The sequence below is a fragment of the Pinus tabuliformis genome, chromosome 4_1 (assembly GCF_031772625.1).
Source record: "Pinus tabuliformis cultivar Carrire ecotype Pingquan chromosome 4_1, CPIR1, whole genome shotgun sequence".
Lineage (NCBI taxonomy): Eukaryota > Viridiplantae > Streptophyta > Pinopsida > Pinales > Pinaceae > Pinus > Pinus tabuliformis.
Window position 1 is genome coordinate 150,056,972 of NC_142303.1, and position 19,812 is coordinate 150,076,783.

Below are 19,812 nucleotides of genomic sequence, written 5' to 3' on the forward strand. Positions count from 1 at the left end.
AAAGTAAAATTTTAGATCTCACTCAAAATACAGCAGACTTATCAGCTTTTCAGGATTTCAAGATTGGGGAGATTGTAATGTTTCCATTGGATTTTGTCATGTACTAGGGTATGAAACTCATATTTAATCAAGAGCACCAAGCTCTCTATGTACGTTGATGTTAGTGACATAGGTTATCGAACTCCTCTATCGTGACCCTACTAAAATTGTACTCATCACTCAAACAAAATCTTGACTTGACATGCTATTTTTTATGTTAATGCTTAGAAGGTGATATTAATGACAAAGATCCCAAGATAGGCAATGATTTTGATGATATGTAGGTATTTGTTGTAGAATGATTTTTTTGGATGTTAGAGGCTATCTAGAGTCTATTTGTTGATGTATTTTCAGTTCAGAGATGGATTGCACTCGATACTATTTTGGTTATGTGCACCCTTACGTGCTATATAAATGAGAACTTGTAATTTGTGGACTTGTGGTTGATGAAGATTATAACTACTAGATGAATGATGTTATATGGTTTAATCCATGTTTTTATGTTCTATGGACCATATCAGATTAACAAAAAGATCAGCCAAGTAGTATACAACCTGAGCGTTACTGATAAAAGCTGCATTCACAATGTTTTCCATATATCTTGCTTCAAGAAGGCACTAGGTAAGCACCAAGCAGCACAAATGACACTCCCCACATTAGAAGGAATTGTTACCACTAGAGAAAAGAATTGACAATCACGAGTAATTAAAGAATATCTTATTAAGTGGAAGAACCCACCGGAGGAAGCCTCTTGGGAGATGGAAGATTTTCGTTAACAACATCCCTCGTTACCTATGCTTTGAGGACAAAGCATTTCTTTTGAGGGGAAGACAATGTTATGTATAAAAATAATAAAATAAATATAATTATGTAAAGGGCCACGGTCAAAGATCACGACCCCTTGTTAAATAAAAGGCACCCAAGGCTATATTTAAGCCAGGGCTTTCATTGTAAAAAACATCATTCAACAATCAATTTATTGTATACATATATTATTGCTGTGTAATATTCCAGCATGGCAGCATGGTAACAAGGGAAATATTGAAGTCTACTTTTTGGCTTTGTCATCTATATTAGTAATTTCTTTCTCATCTTTTGCTTTTCGTTTTGGATCATTTCCATCCACCTCCAGCTTTTGCTTCCTGTTCATCAAACATGAAGTTAGGAAAAATTCTTCAGTGCAAAATGACGTGTTAAAATTTGGCATCAAGTTTGAGGGAATATATACTGAAAATCATAACCCATTTAAAGAGATTACACTCATGGTTTCCAAAATATCTGGGGCTGTATTTGGACAGGTTGCAACATTTGCGTTTCAGTGTTAAACATCTATCTTCTGCTTTCAGTTAATTATTATTACTGGGCCTGGAAGCTGGTACCTTATTCTCAAAGCCATTCATGGGACCACACAATGTGTAGCAGGCCTGTATCCCATCTTGATATTACCTCCACTGTCGTACATGTTATGTTAGTATTCTTGTAAAGTTTTGTCCGTCTTGTCAATAATGGGGAAATCAACTGGAAATCCTTAAGGTAAGGTGAGTACCAGATGCATTAATCATTATGGAAGAAAGAAAGTAGAATATGAGAAAGAGAGCCCCTTAGCAGATGAATAAAAGCAAAACTAAAATTGCCAGCTTGAGACAAATCGGATTCATTTAAGTTTTTACCTATGATTTGTTTTTTGCTAACATATGTTGAGAAGCAGTGTCGTGAAAATAATTTTGATTTGTTTTTTATTAACATATGTTAAGAAGCAGTCTCGTGAAGCTAATTTTGATTTCTTGTGGATGATTTGTTGTTTCCACTTGCATTAAACAAGGATAGTTACAAGTCCTTCACTGTTGTGATTATAGTTTTTATTGAATCTTGTCAGTACCATGTATTGCAGATTAAAGAGAGAGGAATTGGTTTCCTTGACGAGTGATTCAGCTGACATGCTAAGGAAATTGGAGGAGTCTGCTAAAAGGGAGCTTCAGAAATCTGAAAAGTCAGATGCTGACATTGCAGTTTGTGATGCATCAAAGTTGTCTACTACAAGGCAGAAAGTTATCATTACCGTTCAAGATAAAAAAGAAAGAAAGCAATTTCGTCTTTATATGGTAATGACTCTGCCTCCAAATATTCTCTCTTTGCATTGAATTACCTAGCTAGTATTATCAGGGTGATGAAATATACAGTCTTGAATTTAGTTTTTGATAAGTGAAAGTAAATCTATATTATATTGAGAATATTTATAATATAATAATAATAATAATCTAATCTTAAGGTCACAGAGCCAAACACCAAATTGATGCATGTAACACTTTGTGTTTAGTGATTTTATTGCTTTGTCTATGGAGATGTACATATCAGTGTGGCAAACATCTTGATTTTATCGTGATAAAATCTCGAAATTATGACTTTTTGGCCTAGCCATTGTTTGCCGATTTTACCGATATTTTGGTGGTATCTTAATTTTGCTGATGTTTGCCAAAATTTTCCTATATTTTTCCGATTTTTACGATATTTTGGTTTTCTGGACCCTCGCCAATTTGATCCCGATGCCGATGTTTGCAACATTGGTACATACCCTATCCCCCTTGGATTTGAACTTGTGACTTTCAAGGAGGAAACTCGTGTTCTTAACTGTTAGGCCCACTCATAGCTTACAAATTTGCTTAGATTCACAGAGCATCGATGGCCCAAGCCATTACCTTAGCAATCATAATGGGCCCTTGTAGATCATGCTGTTCACTAGAGAATTCTTTGATAGTTCCAGACAGAGACTAGTGAGTTGAATAACAACATAGCAATGAGCATAGAAGAGCCTAAGAACAAAACATGTGGGACAGCCTAATAGTAAAAGCTTACTAACAATAGATTGTAGGTAATGGGAAGTATATAATGAGACACAACATAAGATGGGCACAAAGCCTAGCACTAAAGCTTTCCCACACAGCAAATGAAAACCATAAGGAAACAGGACTAACTAGTATGAGCGGAACCACTGGCTTGGATGATGACCTCCTTAGTCTTTGTCTTTTTAACTGCATGACAATTCCTTACTTTCAGGTCAACCATCTTCTAGATGCCCGTACAAAGCATTGATGGCCCACGCAACAAAATCTATAAAAAGGCTCCCGAAAATCTATAAAAAGGAGACAACACTCTTCATTTGACATCTTTGGCATATCGAATTTCTTCTTAGTTGCTTGAGCTGCTTAGCCAGGTCACTTGTTGTTCAGCACAAAGTTTTCCGAGCGGAGAATTCACCCTTTTTTCGGGGGACTTCGAGTGCCACCCTAGAGAGGTTCTTCCATTATTTCTGGAGGTGTTTTTTAGTGTGATATGCAGAATTTGCATTCATAGTTTTTCCGGTGGTGTGTATTTTGGTGGATGTAGTGGGGAAATCGAGTTGAGGTCCTTTGCATTCTTCAAAGCTGCTATTGTCGGGAGAAACTTTGAGAGAGAAGCTTTGTTGATTTGTTGCTCACTTGGGTGAGTTTTTGGGTTGAAGGTGATAACTTTCTTCAGTGAGGATTTTATAATTCTTGGGGCCAGCGTAGATGGCAAAGTTTGGGCACACGTGGGTGGTGGAGACTCAACCATTGGAGCTGTTCCTCGCCGGGAGAAATAAGGGAAGTTTGGTGGAGGTGATTGATACATTTTCAGAGTGTTTGGGGAGGATTTTGCTGGAGTATTGACAGTGAGTGTGTTTCAACAGTTTTGGAGGGTGTAGGGTTTTTTGGTGGTCGATTTTGGAAGGTTAAAATCCAGCCAAACCACTTATGGGTTTTTGTGGGTTTATTGAAAGGAATCTCTTGCTAATTTTACAAATTTTTTCAGGTGATATTCGGGCCTTAAATCCTAATTCTTATAACAGGGCGAATTGCTAGTTAGTTGTGGAATTTGCACCATTTTGTGGGTTCGACTTTGGCTTGGAGATATGCCAAACCCTTTCTGGTTTTTTGGTGGGGAGCTCAGGATTGCTTTGGCAGAATTTTCTGAGCACTTTTGGAGGCTCAAACAAGGGTTTCTTCCAACCAGCAGTTGCAAATTTTAGGGCCAACGTAGAACATTGAGTAGAAGTCTTTTCTTTGCATCTGGGCAACATTTTTCTCACTTGGGATTGTCTAGCTAGCTTTGGCAAGCCAAGTGCACACATTCCATGCATTGTACTCTCCTTTCATAATAAAATAACTAAGTTTGGCGCAATTTTGGTGCAATTTTATGGGTGTTTAATTGTTGAATGAATTTTTCTGTGTAGTATGTGTATTTTGCCTGTTTAGCATTGTCAGTTATTTCCTTTTTAGAGCATTACATTGGTATCAGAGCATGATCTTGGCTTAGCTGTGGGTAGCCAGTAAGATCATGGGAGATTTGGGCATGCATGCACAACTACAGGTTACATTGTACACCACCCATGGGTCATGGGAGATTCAATATGCAGGAATTTTGGGGCGAAATCTGTTGGAACGATGAGAGGTTGGCTCAGTTGAGGAAGGTGTCAGACCAGATCCATACTTGTCCTTACAACATAGACACTAGAGGTGCACAAGCTATGGGAGTACAACCATCTACACCATGTGGGGAAAGCTGACAGAATCAGGGCACTGGATCTCTTGAAAAGGAGTAAGCAGGCTAGGGACAATTAGAGGGTGAGTCAAGGAGATGATTTTGTTGTTGAAGACTTGGTTTTAGACATCAGGGGCCTACAAAGGAGGCCAAGGGTACGCAGGGTCATGAAGAGCACATTGATATACTTAGTGTAGCACATGAGTCACCATTGTTGGAGACCTCTTTGATAGCACCGGTTGACACCGTGATGGAGAAACTGGAGCATACACCTATAGAGTCATCTGATGATGTGGTGTCTGTCATTGATGAGGTGTCAGGACCATGTCTGGATTTTCAGGTGATGGCAACCCACAAAAGATTAGGGAGGAGCTCGGAGACCTCCATTAATGAGGTGCTGATGGGCATAGAGCCTTAGAGGCACCCAAATCCGTGACGGAGTTCTCAGATGATAGCTACCTACAACAGTATGGAGAGCACCTTGAGGAGCGTGAGCTAGATGATATTGTTATGCTCGATGAGCTACTTGTGAAGGGACAACTTGGGACTCCTGTTGTGCCCATGGTAGAAGGGGATGAGCAATCATCTGCTGGACTTGCCATCAACAGGGAGCAGATAAATGCGTAGGCAACCAACATAGTTGCAGTCTCTTCCAGAGAGTAACTCTCTTCAAGCTTATGTAGATGGGGCTTGCAGTGTTGTTAGGTTACCTTTGCACGTTGGAGGGAGATTGGCTCGGTTACCTAGATAGGTTGTATATGGTGACCGAGTCAGCCACACGAGGCGACAAGAGTTGCGTAGGGCGCAACACTCGCATGATGGACTTGCTATGTACTCGGGGACTCTTGCATTTGATCCCTCTCATGGGGTTGGGTGGCAATAGATATTGAGTTGGTACATGATAGGGATGACTAGGTTTTTGGATACATCCATGATCATGAGCTTAGTTTAGCAGGGGCTGTGGTTTTCCAGAGAAGCTCGAGGGATAGATCATCGTTGGGACCCAGGTGGGACTCCCCACCATTCCATGGATTGGGTCGGTCATGGTATTAGCAAGATGGCGGATCCAATGTTTGGACTCACCCCCATTCTCATATTCCCACCAGAGTTTTGGACATCAATCGTGACAGGTCAAGCAGACAGGGGAGCAAGCAAACTCCATGAGTTGTCTTGGCATGTTGGCCATATGTGGGGGCATAGGATGATTAGTGTACCTTGGCAGGAGTTTGTCAGAGAAGGTGGCATTGGCAAGCCACCAGATAGTGGCTTGTATGGAGTTGGGGATTCCTCACACTTGTGTAAGGCACGAAGGACACCGATGAGTAGAGCAATAGTAGCATCACTACTAGAGCCTAGAGAGATTCACTTCTTGGGCCCCTCAGAGAGGATTTGGAGGGGATATCCCCTCATCGAAGAGCATGGTGATGCAACGTTGGAGGTGATGATATAGGTTGGATGTGGGCCGATGCATATGGACATAGCTTTAGGCCATCACATCCAAGGATGGGTAGGAGCATCTAGCTTGGAGCAATGGTCTGCAAATGGGCATGGAGATGCATGGGGGTGTGCCGAAGTATGTTGGAATGCGCTGTGGAGTGGGAGTGCCTAAGATCACATTGAGAACATGTGGGGACTGACAGATGCAGTGGCATAGGACGATACAAGATGGTATAACCATAGTTAGGAGTATCTAGTGGTGTACCGAGACAGGTTGCGGCATACAATGGCATGTCAAGGAGTGCAGTGATACTGGGTGGTATGCAGTGGGAGATAATGTTGCGCAGCGGGCGCTTGGAGCGTTGCCTCACAGGGGACTTATGGATAGGGGCACTACATGTACCATTGGATGCAACCCATCAGGATTGATGAGGACACTGTTGAGCATCTGGGGACACCATGTTTAGGGGAGATAGAGCTTCGAGGGGGTCATCAGCAGATCCGAGATAGAGAGGGGCTCGTCTGTAGGATTACACTTGAGCATTCTAGCAGACACTTGATCATACCCATCCTCCTCTAGTGTTGTTTACAGTTGCAGAGTGTTTGTTTGTTGCGCCTTCACACTCTCCATTCAGGCAACAGGGCTTGGGAGGCTCACTGTAGGCAGTTGGATGAGACACCTTGTGTCATGGGTCGAAAGGAGACTCTCCAATTGAGACACTTGGTAGGTGCACGAGTTGATGGATACAGGCTTAGGGATGGCGTGGTTGATTGTCAAGGTAGCATATGTTCCACCCCTGGGCTCACACTTGGGGAGGCGACCGAGAGGGAGTTGCGTGTTGCTTTTTCAATTGGACATCTCGAGGTGTTAGGGGAGCATGAGGTGCAGGGGATGGTAGTCCTTGTCAATAGGATGATGTCAAGGCTTTTGACAGTACTCGAGCACATCATCAGGAGCTGGAATAACAAATATTGCTGTGTGATTTGGCAGGTGTAGAGCAGTTGGTTATTTGTGACACAGGTTCTTGATGCTCGGTGTCTACCTATTGGATACCTACAAGAGACAGAGACGGGGCATAGAGGGGTCCCAACAACTAGCAACTTAACACAACAACATGAAGAGAAGATTTGGGGTTGTGGACCTCTAATATGGTTATGGGATCCAGTGGATTGGTGGGATACTCCACTCCTCAGTGAGCCTAGTCAAAATAACATGCAAACTGATTCATTCACAGGCAAACACATGGGGAGTCACCAAAGCCCTCACCATAGGGCGAGGTAGATTGTTGCTTAGGATTGGGGCCAAACATGGGGCAATAAGCGTTGGCACTATTGAGGCGCTTTGGCAGGTTGGGCATAACCTCGATCATCACATAGACTGTGGCCAAGAGTTATGCGAGAATAGGTTATGGTACGAGCGTGCTTGATGATTAGTGATGACCAGCGTGTCAACATGATAGTTTCTTGTTATGTTGGGCATGGGCCCTAGCATCATAGTACTTAACGGTTCAACTACCAGTAGGGGTGAGTTGGTCTCTACAGGAGAGGGTCATCTAGATTTTCCACCAGGTTTCCATGCTTCGCTGATGGCGTGGGAGACTTCATCACATGGCAGGATGGCTAACAAGAGGATTTCAGGAGGAGCTCATGCAAGAGAGGCTTCATTCACATGGGTATGTATCTTCAGAGTACATGGGGTGGATTATTCGGTAGGGCAACATCATGAGGATTTGGACAGAGTTTTACATCGTCAAGATGCTCTACTTATTGGCAGTAGACAGAGGGGTTCTAAAGCCCCTATTTGGCAAGATAATGAGTGGAGCAAGGGGTGCTTCACGTTGATTAGGTTGGCTTGGGATCTTGGTATCGAGGGACTCCACTATAGGATTGTACAACGATCAGGGACGATCCAATGGCATATTTGGGACCCTAGCGAAGTTTGCAGAGATTGTGGGAATCCACACTTAAAGAGGGCACTTGTTCATACACTGCTTGAGGACAAGCAATTTTTGGTGCATTGGAGGAGCTTGCTCGATGAGGATGCTACTTGGGAGGGCGAGCACATACTTGAGCATCTAACACTGAAGTTGATTGGGGACAAGCAACATTTGGGAGGGGAGGACTGTAATGTCCCTTACTAAATTATTTTGGAACATGATTAATTTCTACATTTTGGGTCCAATTTTGGAGGTGATGGGGCCCATTTCATTTTTATTAGAAGACTTAGGAGTTAGAAGTAAGTTACTTTGGGATTTTGTTAGTAGCATGTGGGACCACCCACACAAGGAAATATGCACTCCTTAAGCCAATGGTTCGAAATGCATGAGAGGTAAAATCAAAGGCCTAGTGAGGGACCCACTAAGGAGGGAAAAAAGCTCCACGAAATCTATAAAAAGGAGACAATGTTGTTCATTTCATATCTTTGGCATATCGAATTTCTTCTTAGTTGCTCAAGCTGCTTAGCTGGGTCACTTGCTGTCTAGTACACGTTTTTTGAGCGGAGAAGTCACCCTTTCTTCGGGGGACTTCGAGTGCCACCCTAGAGAGGCTCTTCTATAATTTACGAAGGTGAATTTCACTGTGATTTCAAGCATTTGCATTCAGAGTTTTTCTAGTGGTGCGTATTTCTAGAGGACGCAGTGGGGAAATCGAGTTGAGGTCCTTTGCATTCTTTAGAGGTGTTATTGTCGGGAGAAATTCTGGGAGAGAAGCTTTGGTGATTTTCTGCTCACTTGGTTGAGTTTTTGGGTTGAATGTGATAACTTTCTTCAATGAGGATTTCACAGTTCGTGGGGCCAGTGTAAAAGGCAGAGATTGGGCACACGTGGGTGGAGACTCAACCATTGGAGTCGTTCCTTGCTGGGAGAAATAAGGGAAGTATTGGTGGAGGTGATTGCTACCTTTCTGGAGTGTTTGGGGAGGATTTTGCTGGAGTATTAATAGTCAATGTATTTTAGTGGTTTTGGAGGGCGTAGGGCTTTTTGGGGGTCGATTTTTGAAGATCAAAATCTGGCCAAACCGTTTCTAGGTTTTTGTGGGTTTATTGAGAGGAGTTTGACTAATTTTACAGAATATTTCAAGTGATATTCAGGCCTGAAATCCTAATTCTTATAATAAGGTGAATTCCTAGTTAGCTGGGGAATTTGCACCATTTTGTGGGTTCGACTTTGGCCTGGAGATAGGCCAAACCCTTTATGGGTTTTTGGTGGAGAGCTCAAGATTAATTTGGTAGAATTTTCTGAGCACTTTTGGAGGCTCAAACAGGGGTTTCTTCTAGCCAACAGTTGCAAAATTTCTAGGGCTAGCGCAAAACATTGAGGAGAAGTCTTTCCTTTGCATCTGAGCAACAATTTTCTCACCTGCTATTGTATAGCTTGCTTTGGAAAGCCATGTTTATTGTACTATTGTACACCTTTGATAATAAAATAGCTCAGTTTGGCACAGTTCTGGTGCAATTTTATGTGTGTTAATTTGTTTTCTGAATTTTTCTGTGTCGTATGTGTATTTTGCTTGTTTAGCACTGCGATTTCCTTTTTGGAACATTACATAGGCTTGAGAGTTAGCTCCAGGAAGTTCAACATGTTGTTAAATAACGATCACAATATTTCTTCTAGTCCTCAATTCTGACATCTACGAAATTCCTTTTATGCCAATTTTTCATGAGGTTGTTATTGAAGATGGTATTGCTAAGATTAATAAGGGTCAACAAAGGAATTTATGGAACCAAATCTCACCCAAATTCAGAAATAACCTCCTCGCAAGTGTGCTAGAGAGAGATATGTCTAGTGCACTAGAGATAGAGTGAGAAAATTGAGGAAAAGTGCTGAAAACATAAATACACTTGTGCACCAAAGAGAAAAATAACAAAATTAAGTGCCCTTAGCCTTATGACACTTTGTATTTTCCCTTAAGAAGATCTCAAGAGAGATGATTCAAATGAGAGATTGTGTATTTATACTCAACTCAAGTAGGGTGTTTTCACAAGAAGGGAGTCACCCCAAGAGGGTTATTGAGCCAACATATCATGTTTGACCAAGTCAGCCTTAACAATAAATCCAATATATAATAAATAATATAAAATGTGGCCTTAGACCTGTTAGAAATCCACACACCCTACATCTGGTCTATGAAATAACTAGTAACATAAACACACTAGCAGTGCCTAACTTCAAAAATTTTGCGCGACGAAAATATAACAACAATAAGATCAGTGATAGTATACAAGAGTTTAATGCCCAAACTTGTTTCTTATCAGTCCATTAATAAGAAAATCGCAGGGCTCCCATACCGGGGATGATATGGCCCTTTAGCTCCTTGCAAAAATGCCAAAATACAAGTCTGTCCTTTGACTAAATACCTAGGGCTGAGGCTTTGGCCTCTACGTTGTCACTGCTCAAATAAATACACCTACAACATCCAAATCTCATAGATGTAACAACTAGGGCATAACCAATCCTCATTAAATTCACTCAAACACTGATCTGCTGAGCTGACAGGGGGATATCACGTAGCTGTAGCCTTCAACTAGTCCTTTAGTACACTCAACAATTTTTTTGATATTGGTAGCTATTGAGAAATCTAGGGCATTGAGATTAGGTGATTTCTCTATTAATGATAACTGCTTGTGAATGCTTTTTACTTCTTTATATTAGGATCTTCTCTTTCTTAGATTATTATAGTGTTCTTCATCAAACAACTGCCAATGCATGAACAATAAAGAGACAATAGACACAAAATGTAGGCTATCAACAGGGGCCAAAACCTCTCCCACTTGAGGAAAACCCAAACAAATTCTTCTTCTTATAGAAACTTCAATTGATGAACACCAAGACCATGACCTAGACCCTTGAAAAAATGACCTCTCTAAGACCAAGTCATAAGATCCTTCTTCGCTGCTTCTCCTTCTTGCACAAGTCAACGCAAGTTGAACTTCCTTCACTGCACTTCTTGGCTACCTTGAAACTTTAGCCTCTTTACACAGATCTGCAGTCCGTACTACTGCAATTCCACACGTGTGAGGAGTAGGAACAAATTTAGAGGTGTTTTCTCTCTTCGCTATATTTGGAGACTTCTTTAGATGAACTCGGCTAGCAATAGAACTGATTTGGAGACCTTTAGATAACCTTCTCTTGGACTATTATGACACCATTGCAAAACCTTAGCTTTTCAGCAACATGTGGAAGGTTACTAGCCCAAAGATAGTGCCAAATGATTCAATCTTTTCTTCCTTCTTATTGCTGGTTATATGGCTATCCTCCTTCACCTTTCTCACACTTCTTCTTTCTTCTTGATTGACCAAAATTATGTGTCCCCAAATGAAGGCCGAGCTGCTTATATATAGTAGTCAGTGCATCCAAAAATGAGGCGACTTGAACAAGTGCCTAGGCCGACATGCCTTTTTGGAAACATCCTTAGGCCGAATTCAAGGTGACTTTCTGACAAGGTCTTGGAGGGCTTATGACACAAATAAATATCCTTTTACAATGTGTAACATGCCCAAATGGGTCTTCTAACTTTGACATTGACTCAATAGACTAAAAACCTAAAGGCTTACAATGGGAGCCATCATTAAAAATAAAATTCCTTGCTTATGAAACCCATGAATGAGACAAGCATTACAATAATAATTTTATTTTTCTTCTTTACATCAATTACATATAATCACAATTACACATGTCATTATGAAGACCGAACCTAGTTACACTTTTCAACAGTATCCTCCACAACAGGCCTCAGTGTACCTAACCAAGCTTGTGGTTGGACTTGCAACCCTGTAGCCTTCTCCAACTCACAAAACAACCCTCTTGATACCTTTCTTTAGGCCTCAACTGTCCTTCAAATGCGGCTTACTCCAACCCTTAAAACCACAAAAACTATATTCCTTGAGTTGTCCTTTGCTCTTGTGTCCTCCTTTCTTCCTTAGGGTTGTGGCTAGGTTCTTTTAGCTCCTCACATAAGAAGAAATTGTCCTTCACCTTTTCCCCCAATAGCCTCTCCATTGGCTACTATATATACTTGTCCTTGGGTCTTCTTAGGAATCCCTCCTTTCCTTCAAGAGACCCCCAAACCAACCTTAAACATAAATTAGAATTTCCTTAGGCACAAAACCCCATCACTTTGGGTCCAAAATCTTGACTTTGGGGGCAAAGCCTACACACTCATACTTTGTGGGTGTCTCTCTCTCACAAGCCTAGCACCAAGGGCATGTGAGAGTACCTCTTGATGCTACCCAATTACAACACTCCCTCTTAGGGAGGGAGGTACTTCAATTCTTTGGAAGTCTCTCTGTTTCCCACACTGGAACACAATCATCCTCCACTGTTGGTCTCCAACATTCATCATAAGGTTCATCTTTCGTCACGAACGCAAAACTTGCTGTAAGAACATAATCCTTCTTGGAAGTTTCCTTGCTACTAGATGCCTCTTGCTTCTTTTTCCAAATATGCCAATAAGCCATTCCATGGTTCCTTCTTAAATATGGAAGTCTCATTTGATGCATTCTTTTGGGGCTGTCGAGTATCCCTCTAAATTTGCGAACTCCCTCTGGAACTTGACTCCCTTTGAGTTTCAGTAACCTCTTTCCCTTGGTTAATAGGCTTACCCTTTAGCCTGTACAGTCCATTCTCTCTGACTCCAGGAACCACTCATGGGCTAGAGTTGGATCCATTGTGCTTGAGCATCACTTTTCCATCCTAGAAAATAACATCAAACCCCTTTGCCTTAATTTTTGAGACTAAAAGCAAACTGCATCTGAGTTTTGGTACCCAACATACATCCTTGACTCGTAGCAATCCACTCGACTCCATCTTGAATGGTTTTGTTACTATTCCTTTGATTGCATGTTGACTCTTATCACTAATCTTCACATGTAGGTCAGAGTCGCACTCGGTCAAACTTGCAAACGCTTCTTTTGATCTCGTCATATGCTTCAATGCTCTGCTATCTATGAACCAAGCACCCTCACGAATGGTGCTCCCAGAGAAATGAGAGATAAAGAGAAAACTCCTCGTCGATTGTAGTTGGAGCAGTGATCGCAATCTCAGACTTCTTCTCTTTCCCTCCTTGTGCGGACACTTGCTTGCATAATGACCATACTTTTCACATGCAAAGCATTTCACTTTGCTTAGGTCCTTCTTCTTGATGATGAACCTCTTTGCCCCTTCTTTAGCTTACTAGCGAGGGCAACATTCTCTACATCAATACTCTTCTGTTGAGGTTCTTCGTCTTGAAGTTCCTCCTGGATGAAATCATCCCTAACTTATTTCAATTTGGAAGTTTCTCTTGTGAGAATACTTTGATGAATGACTAACATTAGTCCGAGAAGCCCTTTATTGCAATTCTCACCAACTCCAATTCTTCCACACTGTCCCCTATAGCTATAAGCTCATCACAAACTTGTGAAATCCTTGTGAGATACGAAGTCACGTTCTCGAACTTCCCATCTTGATGTCCCTGAGCTTCTCTCTGAATACCATCTTTTGGTTCTCTTTCTTGTTTTGAAACATTGCTTTAGAGCTTCCCAAATGTGCCATGCAATGCCTTTCTCGATAAGGTGAGGTATCAAGTGATCCTTGACTCTATCAAGAATGATGAACTTGGCCTTGACATCAGCTAGGTTATACAAAGCCAAAGCTGTTGCATTAATTGGTGCGTTGATCTAGGTGTTGGCATAATCCCACAGATCATTTACCAACAACACTAGCTTGATCCTTTCCTTCCATGAACTGTAGTTGGATAGACCTTCCAATTGGTCCTCAAACGCTAAGACATAAACCGTCTTGTCTATTGGATTCTTACCCAACAATCTAAGAAACCAACTGTCCCTTATTCAACAACAAGACAATTCAACTCCCTCTTAGAGCTGATCCCTGTTCACACTTCTAACCTAACTTCTCCTCATAGTAGCTCTGATACCATGTTAGAAATCAACGCATCCTAGGTTTGGTCTATGTCTTATTTAGAAACATAAACGCACTAGCAATGCCTAACTTCAAAAATATTGCACAATGGAGATATAACAACATTTAGATTAATGGTAGTACACAAGAGTTTAATGCCCAAACTTGTTTCTTATCAGTCCATTAATAAGAAAATCACAGGGCTCCAATACCAGGGATAATGGCCCTTTATATCCTTGTACAAATGCCAAAATACAAGTTTGTCCTTTGACTAAATATGTAGGGCTGAGGCTTTGTCCTCTAAGCCCTCACTGCCCAAATAAATACACATACAACATCCAAATCACATCGTTGTAACAACTAGAGTGTAACTAATCCTCATTAGATTCACTCAAAAATTGATCTGCTTACGTGGCAGGTTTATATCACTTCACTGTGGCCTTCAACCAATCATTTAGGACACTCAACAACTTTTCTAACAGCGGAAGCCTCCACAATAGGCCTCCCTTTGCCCTATTAGGCCGATGGCCCCTTCTTGCGGCCCCAACTCACAAAACAAGCCTCTTGACACCTTGCTTAAGTCCTTGGTTGTCCTTCTTTAGTTGCGACTTACCCCAACCCACAAAACAACATAAATTGCCCTTCTTGAGCTGTCCTTTGTTCTTGTGTCCTTATTTCTTCCTTTGGGCTGTGACTAGGTCCTTTTAGCTCATCAGACAATAACAAATTGTCCTTCACCTTCTTCTCCAATAGCCTTTATATACTTGTCCGTAGGGATTTTTAGGAAACCCTCCTTTCCTTCAAGAGCCCTCCAACTCAAACTTACCAATAATTCAGAATTTCCTTGAGCGTAGGATCCCATCATTTTGGGTCCAAAACCTCGACTTTAGGTGCCAAGCCCCACACACATACTTTGTGGGTGTTTCTCTCTCACAAGCCTAGCACCAAGGGCATGTGAGAGTGCCTCTCGATGCTACCCAATTTCAACAAGCCCTAATTACACGTACATAATGTTACATAAAAATGGGTTGTATTACTAATATTAATAAGGGTAATAGAGGAATTGATGGGACCAAATTTGCCCAAAATTTTGAAATGGCCTCCTCACAAGTGTGCTAGAGAGAGATAGGTCTAGTGTGCTAGAGATAGAGTGAGAGTTGAGGACAAACTGCTGAGAACAAATATACACTAGTACACCCAAGAGAGAAATGGCAAAATTAAGTGCTTTTAGGCTTATGACACTTTGTATTTCCACTCAAGAAGATCACTAGACGAGATGATACAAACAAGAGCTTTAGTTGTGTATTTATATACAATTAAAGTAAGGTTTTATTCTCTCAAGAAGGGACACACTCCAAGAATGTGATTGAGCCTACATATCAAGTTTGACCAAGTTAGCCTTAACTATAATCCCAATATATAATAAATGGTATAAAATGTGGCCTTAGCCCTAATTATAAGTATATAATGACACATATGAATGGGTTGTATTAATCTAAGTCATTGAGTTTGGCAAATTTAAATGTTGAAAATCAAAATTTGTTGTATTTCAAAACAGGGCAAACAAATTTGTTTTAATTCGAGGAATTTCAAGGAAAATTTAAAGATGACTTTCAATTTTGGGCTAAATCTGCAAATTGAGCACTTATATAGTTTTTTTTTAGTGAAGGAGGTGCAGGGGATGTGAGGGAGTAAGGAGGATGGGTTGACATTATTCTGAGAGGTCTCGGTCATCATCTAGACCTTATGTAGATCATTTGAGAATGAACTCTTTGTATCATTGTCAGGATGGATTGGCCTGGCTAATATGGTGTGCTATCTATTGATTGAGCAGTTTAACGATGTTCGTAGATTTGTTTGCTATTCAAACTTTGAAATAAGTGAGAATGAGCTCATTTTTTCTGATGAGGGAAAATTTGGGTAGATCAACCTGAAGGGATCACATCCTGTTGGCTAAACTAGCAAAGCCTAACCCCAAGGGCGCCAAGGAGAATTGACCTTGTGACCTCCCAATTGGCAAGGTACTTAGCAACAAGAACTCGACCAATTGAGCTAACCCTTGGGGCTGACCATGAACTCGTTATACATTCACGTCTTACGAAAATGACAAGTGAACCATAATGACACAGTGATTTCTTATTGCTGAAAACACACGTAATAGAGTTGTTTAACTTGTTTGTATTTCTAGCACATTCATTTTAGGGTTTAGCTATGGCTACTATAAACTTAAATTTCCTTAATAAAAAATATACATTGCGAGGACTTCTTGACCACACTTGTGTAGGAATTTACTGGGTAAGTTTCTCAGACAGAACACCAAAGGACACCGCTCACAACCATATCGCAGATCAATACACCAGTATTTTTGACGTGATTAAAACCCTCAAAGAGGGAAACAGTCCACAGTCTGAGCCAACGCAACCACTTCAGGCAATTTATTAATAAAAGAATGAAAATTTACATATGTTTTTCTCATGCACGGATTACCCTACAAATGACCTTCCATGCGCTTTAAATAGAAATCATGGACCAATCGGGTGTCAAGCCACGGATCAAGTGTCGGTAATACCGAGGAGAGAATGAACCGTCGGATCACTACATATCGTGACCGTCGGATTGTAAGTTACGAAATGTACAACGGTAAAGAAACACACTTTACCTAACTCTATACTAGACCAAGCTGTACTTAACTATTTCCTATGTGTCGGAATATCCTAACAACTTGTGTCGACGGTCCAAGAAGCAGGGTTCAAAGTAGTGGACAATTTTTTTTCGAAGATCATGGTCATCATTCAACATCATTTTTATCATTGTAAACCCAAATTCTGCAAAATATTGTAAATGATTTTAGTATGACTATTAAGCAAGGTAACAACACTTAGGTAAGCCTATGATTTTTGTCAAAGGATTTAATCCTAGGGGGTTTTTTAACCTCCCCGAATTATGTGTGTTTGTAAACATAGGTAATCGTAAGAGTTTTTCTCCCATATGTGCCCCAAAGCTAGTGTGGATTTTGTTGACAAAGTCTTAGGTGAGTCCTAGTGTTTATCGAGTCTATGTATTTTTCATACTAGATCATTTGTTTTGTAGCATAATTGGGTAATGTCTTGAGGGTCTATGTCAAATGTTTATTTTCCCTTTCGAGGGTTGAATTAAATTGTAATATCTAGTAAAAATATTTTAGCGCATGGTTACTCATAGTTAGACACCATGGCTAAAGTATTTGAGGGTGGAAAAATAATTAATCCACTCTTGGGTCTTTTAATTAATTTTTTTTTGGCAAAAATAAAAAAGAAAATAATTAGCTAGAAAATTAATTAAATTTGAGTCAAAAAATTAATTTTAGAGAAATTAAATTCTCTTCGTGTGGAAAATCATCAAAAAATTCATGGGTCAAAAAGGAATTAAATTTTGGAGGTCCTCCACCAAGGGGAAAATGGATCTTTTTAAGAAAAATTGATCCCTTGGACCTTGATGGTTAAGTCAAAGTGAATTTTTTAAGGATATTAGTCCAAAATATTATTTTTTGGATTAATAAAAAGGGGTTTTAAGAGATTCGATTTTTTCCTCAAATGAAAAGATTAAAATTAAATCCACGGTGGAGATCAAGTTATTTGAAAGGAGAAGTCAATGGATGAGATTATTTTGACAAGGATCAACCCAACTAGCCATTATTTCAACTTGGAGGAGTTTTATTCTCTCATTTTCTATATAAGGGAGCTATCAAGCTCCTCATTTCATCATTGAATGATGTAACAATTATTTGATTTACTGAGCAAGGCTTTGCTCGAATTTCTTGGCACCTAATAAAAAGTCTGTGGGGTTCAATTTCAAGGTGTCTCTTGCTTGTTGATTTATGGCATGTGTTGGATGTTTTATTGATATGCTATGAACTATTTTAACGTTGATTATTATTTCAATTGCTAGTAGTAGGAACATCTATTGGTATAGGTATCTTGCCTTAGGTGTTAGGCTAGAGTAAGCATTCTAGATCTAGCGAAGTCTGGTAGGTATCTCTAGGCTTATAGATCTATTGTGTGAATCAAACCCTTTTTGTTTAATAATATATCATTTGAAGTGCATTGAGTTACAGGTTGCTCCAACCCTTGGCCTCCAAGTTCACAGACTGTGAGGGGATCACACCCTTGTTTGGCTCCAAGTCTTGATCTAACGAAAATCTTATGTAGGAGGGCTTTGCAAAAAATAAAAAAAATCATTTTCTCATTATTTTCAAATTTATTTACTTGTGCCATAAATTTTAACATGCTAATGAGAGCGAATTTTATTTTGTAAATATTGGTAAATTATTTTTCCACTAGCCCTTGTATTTTAAACTAACCCATTTTTTTATTATTTTTGTATAGCTATTGGTTTTTTTTTTTGTACATATTGGTTTTTGGGCTCTCTTTTTCTCATTTGTGTAGGTAATAGCTTAAGGGTTTGAAGCAGGGATCACTTTTTGGGCCATTCGTTCAAGAGAATGATGCTGATCTAGGCTTTAGAGGGTAAGATCTAGCCCTTCAAGTCACATTTTCTCAACGTCTAGCCTTGAAGAGGAAGCGAAAACCCTTGGAGGAGGGTTTCATCATTTGTTTAGGGTTATTTCTCTTGTTGCAAGTGTTCCATAGCCTGTTATGAATGAATATATAGGAAATAATGTAAAATAATGTGAATGATAATAATCATAAATAATGATTAGTTAATTAGTAATTAGGTTGAAGAATCATGTCTAAATGAGACATGACTCTCTATGAAGAGGCACCTGCATAGTATATAAGCAGACCTCTCGATTTCATTGTATCATCATCATTTTTATTCACACATTTTATATAATATTTGTTTCCTGATGGATATCTTTATATTCCAAGTCTTGCAGAGTAATTAATTTGTAGATGGAACCTTGTTTGCTTCATTTGGCATGAGAGCCATGTCTAATTCGGCCTTTGGCCTACAACTCATCGTCAACCTTGTTGCAGTTATTCGAGCGTTCCGCTACAATTTGGGGTTTCTCCATATAGCCATTTAGGCCTTTGGCCATTTGATTAAAAAAATAGTTAAAAAGAAATCAATATATATATATATGTGTGTGTGTGTGTGTGTCTATATATATATATATATATATATATATATGAACGAAAACAAAAAAAATTATTATAAAAAAGATCCAGAAAAAAGAAAAGAAAAGGGATTATTTAAGAAATTAATTTACAAAGGGTTATATTAAATAAATAAAAATAAAAAAAATAAAAATCAAGTTTACAAGGCATACAAATGTTTGCCGCCTGCCCAAGAATCGCCGCCTACTTCAAAATTGGTTTGCGTCCTTTTCCAACTACGTTTGTGTCACTATCTTACGTAGGTTCTTAACGCCAGCCGCCACAACTGCCACCTCGGGCCCTGATCTACAACAACTAGTGTCCACCCAATAGTCGGCATAGCCACCATGTTGGGCTTGCAAAAAGATGTCGACCAAAGAGAGACCATTACGATCACCATCATCTTCCTGTCGCCTGTCGTCGGAACCCCTTATTACTGCTCGACACTTGCCAAAGCACCACACCAGCCACTGGGCGACGGACCGCAAAAGACACCGCTGGATTCTCCTGTCGCCTTGGTCTTTAGCCCCCACTGCCGCCTGTAAATTATACACACCTGTTGTCTACAACCCTTCTGCAACGCTGACATACCACCACACAAGTTGCTGATTGCCATACAACAGCCTGACTGCGTCTAAACTTGCATCCGATTGTCACGCCCGAGGCTGTTGTCCTATCCATTGTTGTTTCGTTCCCTCACCCACCTCTGTTACCGTGACTCGTGCCGCATCTGTGTTCCCTATCGTCTTCTTGACCACTGTGTTCTGGCATTTTGCCGTCTTGTT

General features: G+C 40.2%; 1 protein-coding gene across 1 annotated transcript in view; it reads left to right on the top strand.

Moving 5' to 3' along the window:
* The window catches only part of LOC149174639 (uncharacterized), a 180,090-nt gene that overhangs the window by 59,379 nt on the left and 100,899 nt on the right, over positions 1-19,812 (top strand). Inside the window, exon 5 of the mRNA XM_089419367.1 lies at positions 1,931-2,141. Within this exon, the coding sequence (XP_089275493.1) occupies positions 1,931-2,141 (211 nt within the window). The remainder of the gene's footprint in view (positions 1-1,930; positions 2,142-19,812) is intronic.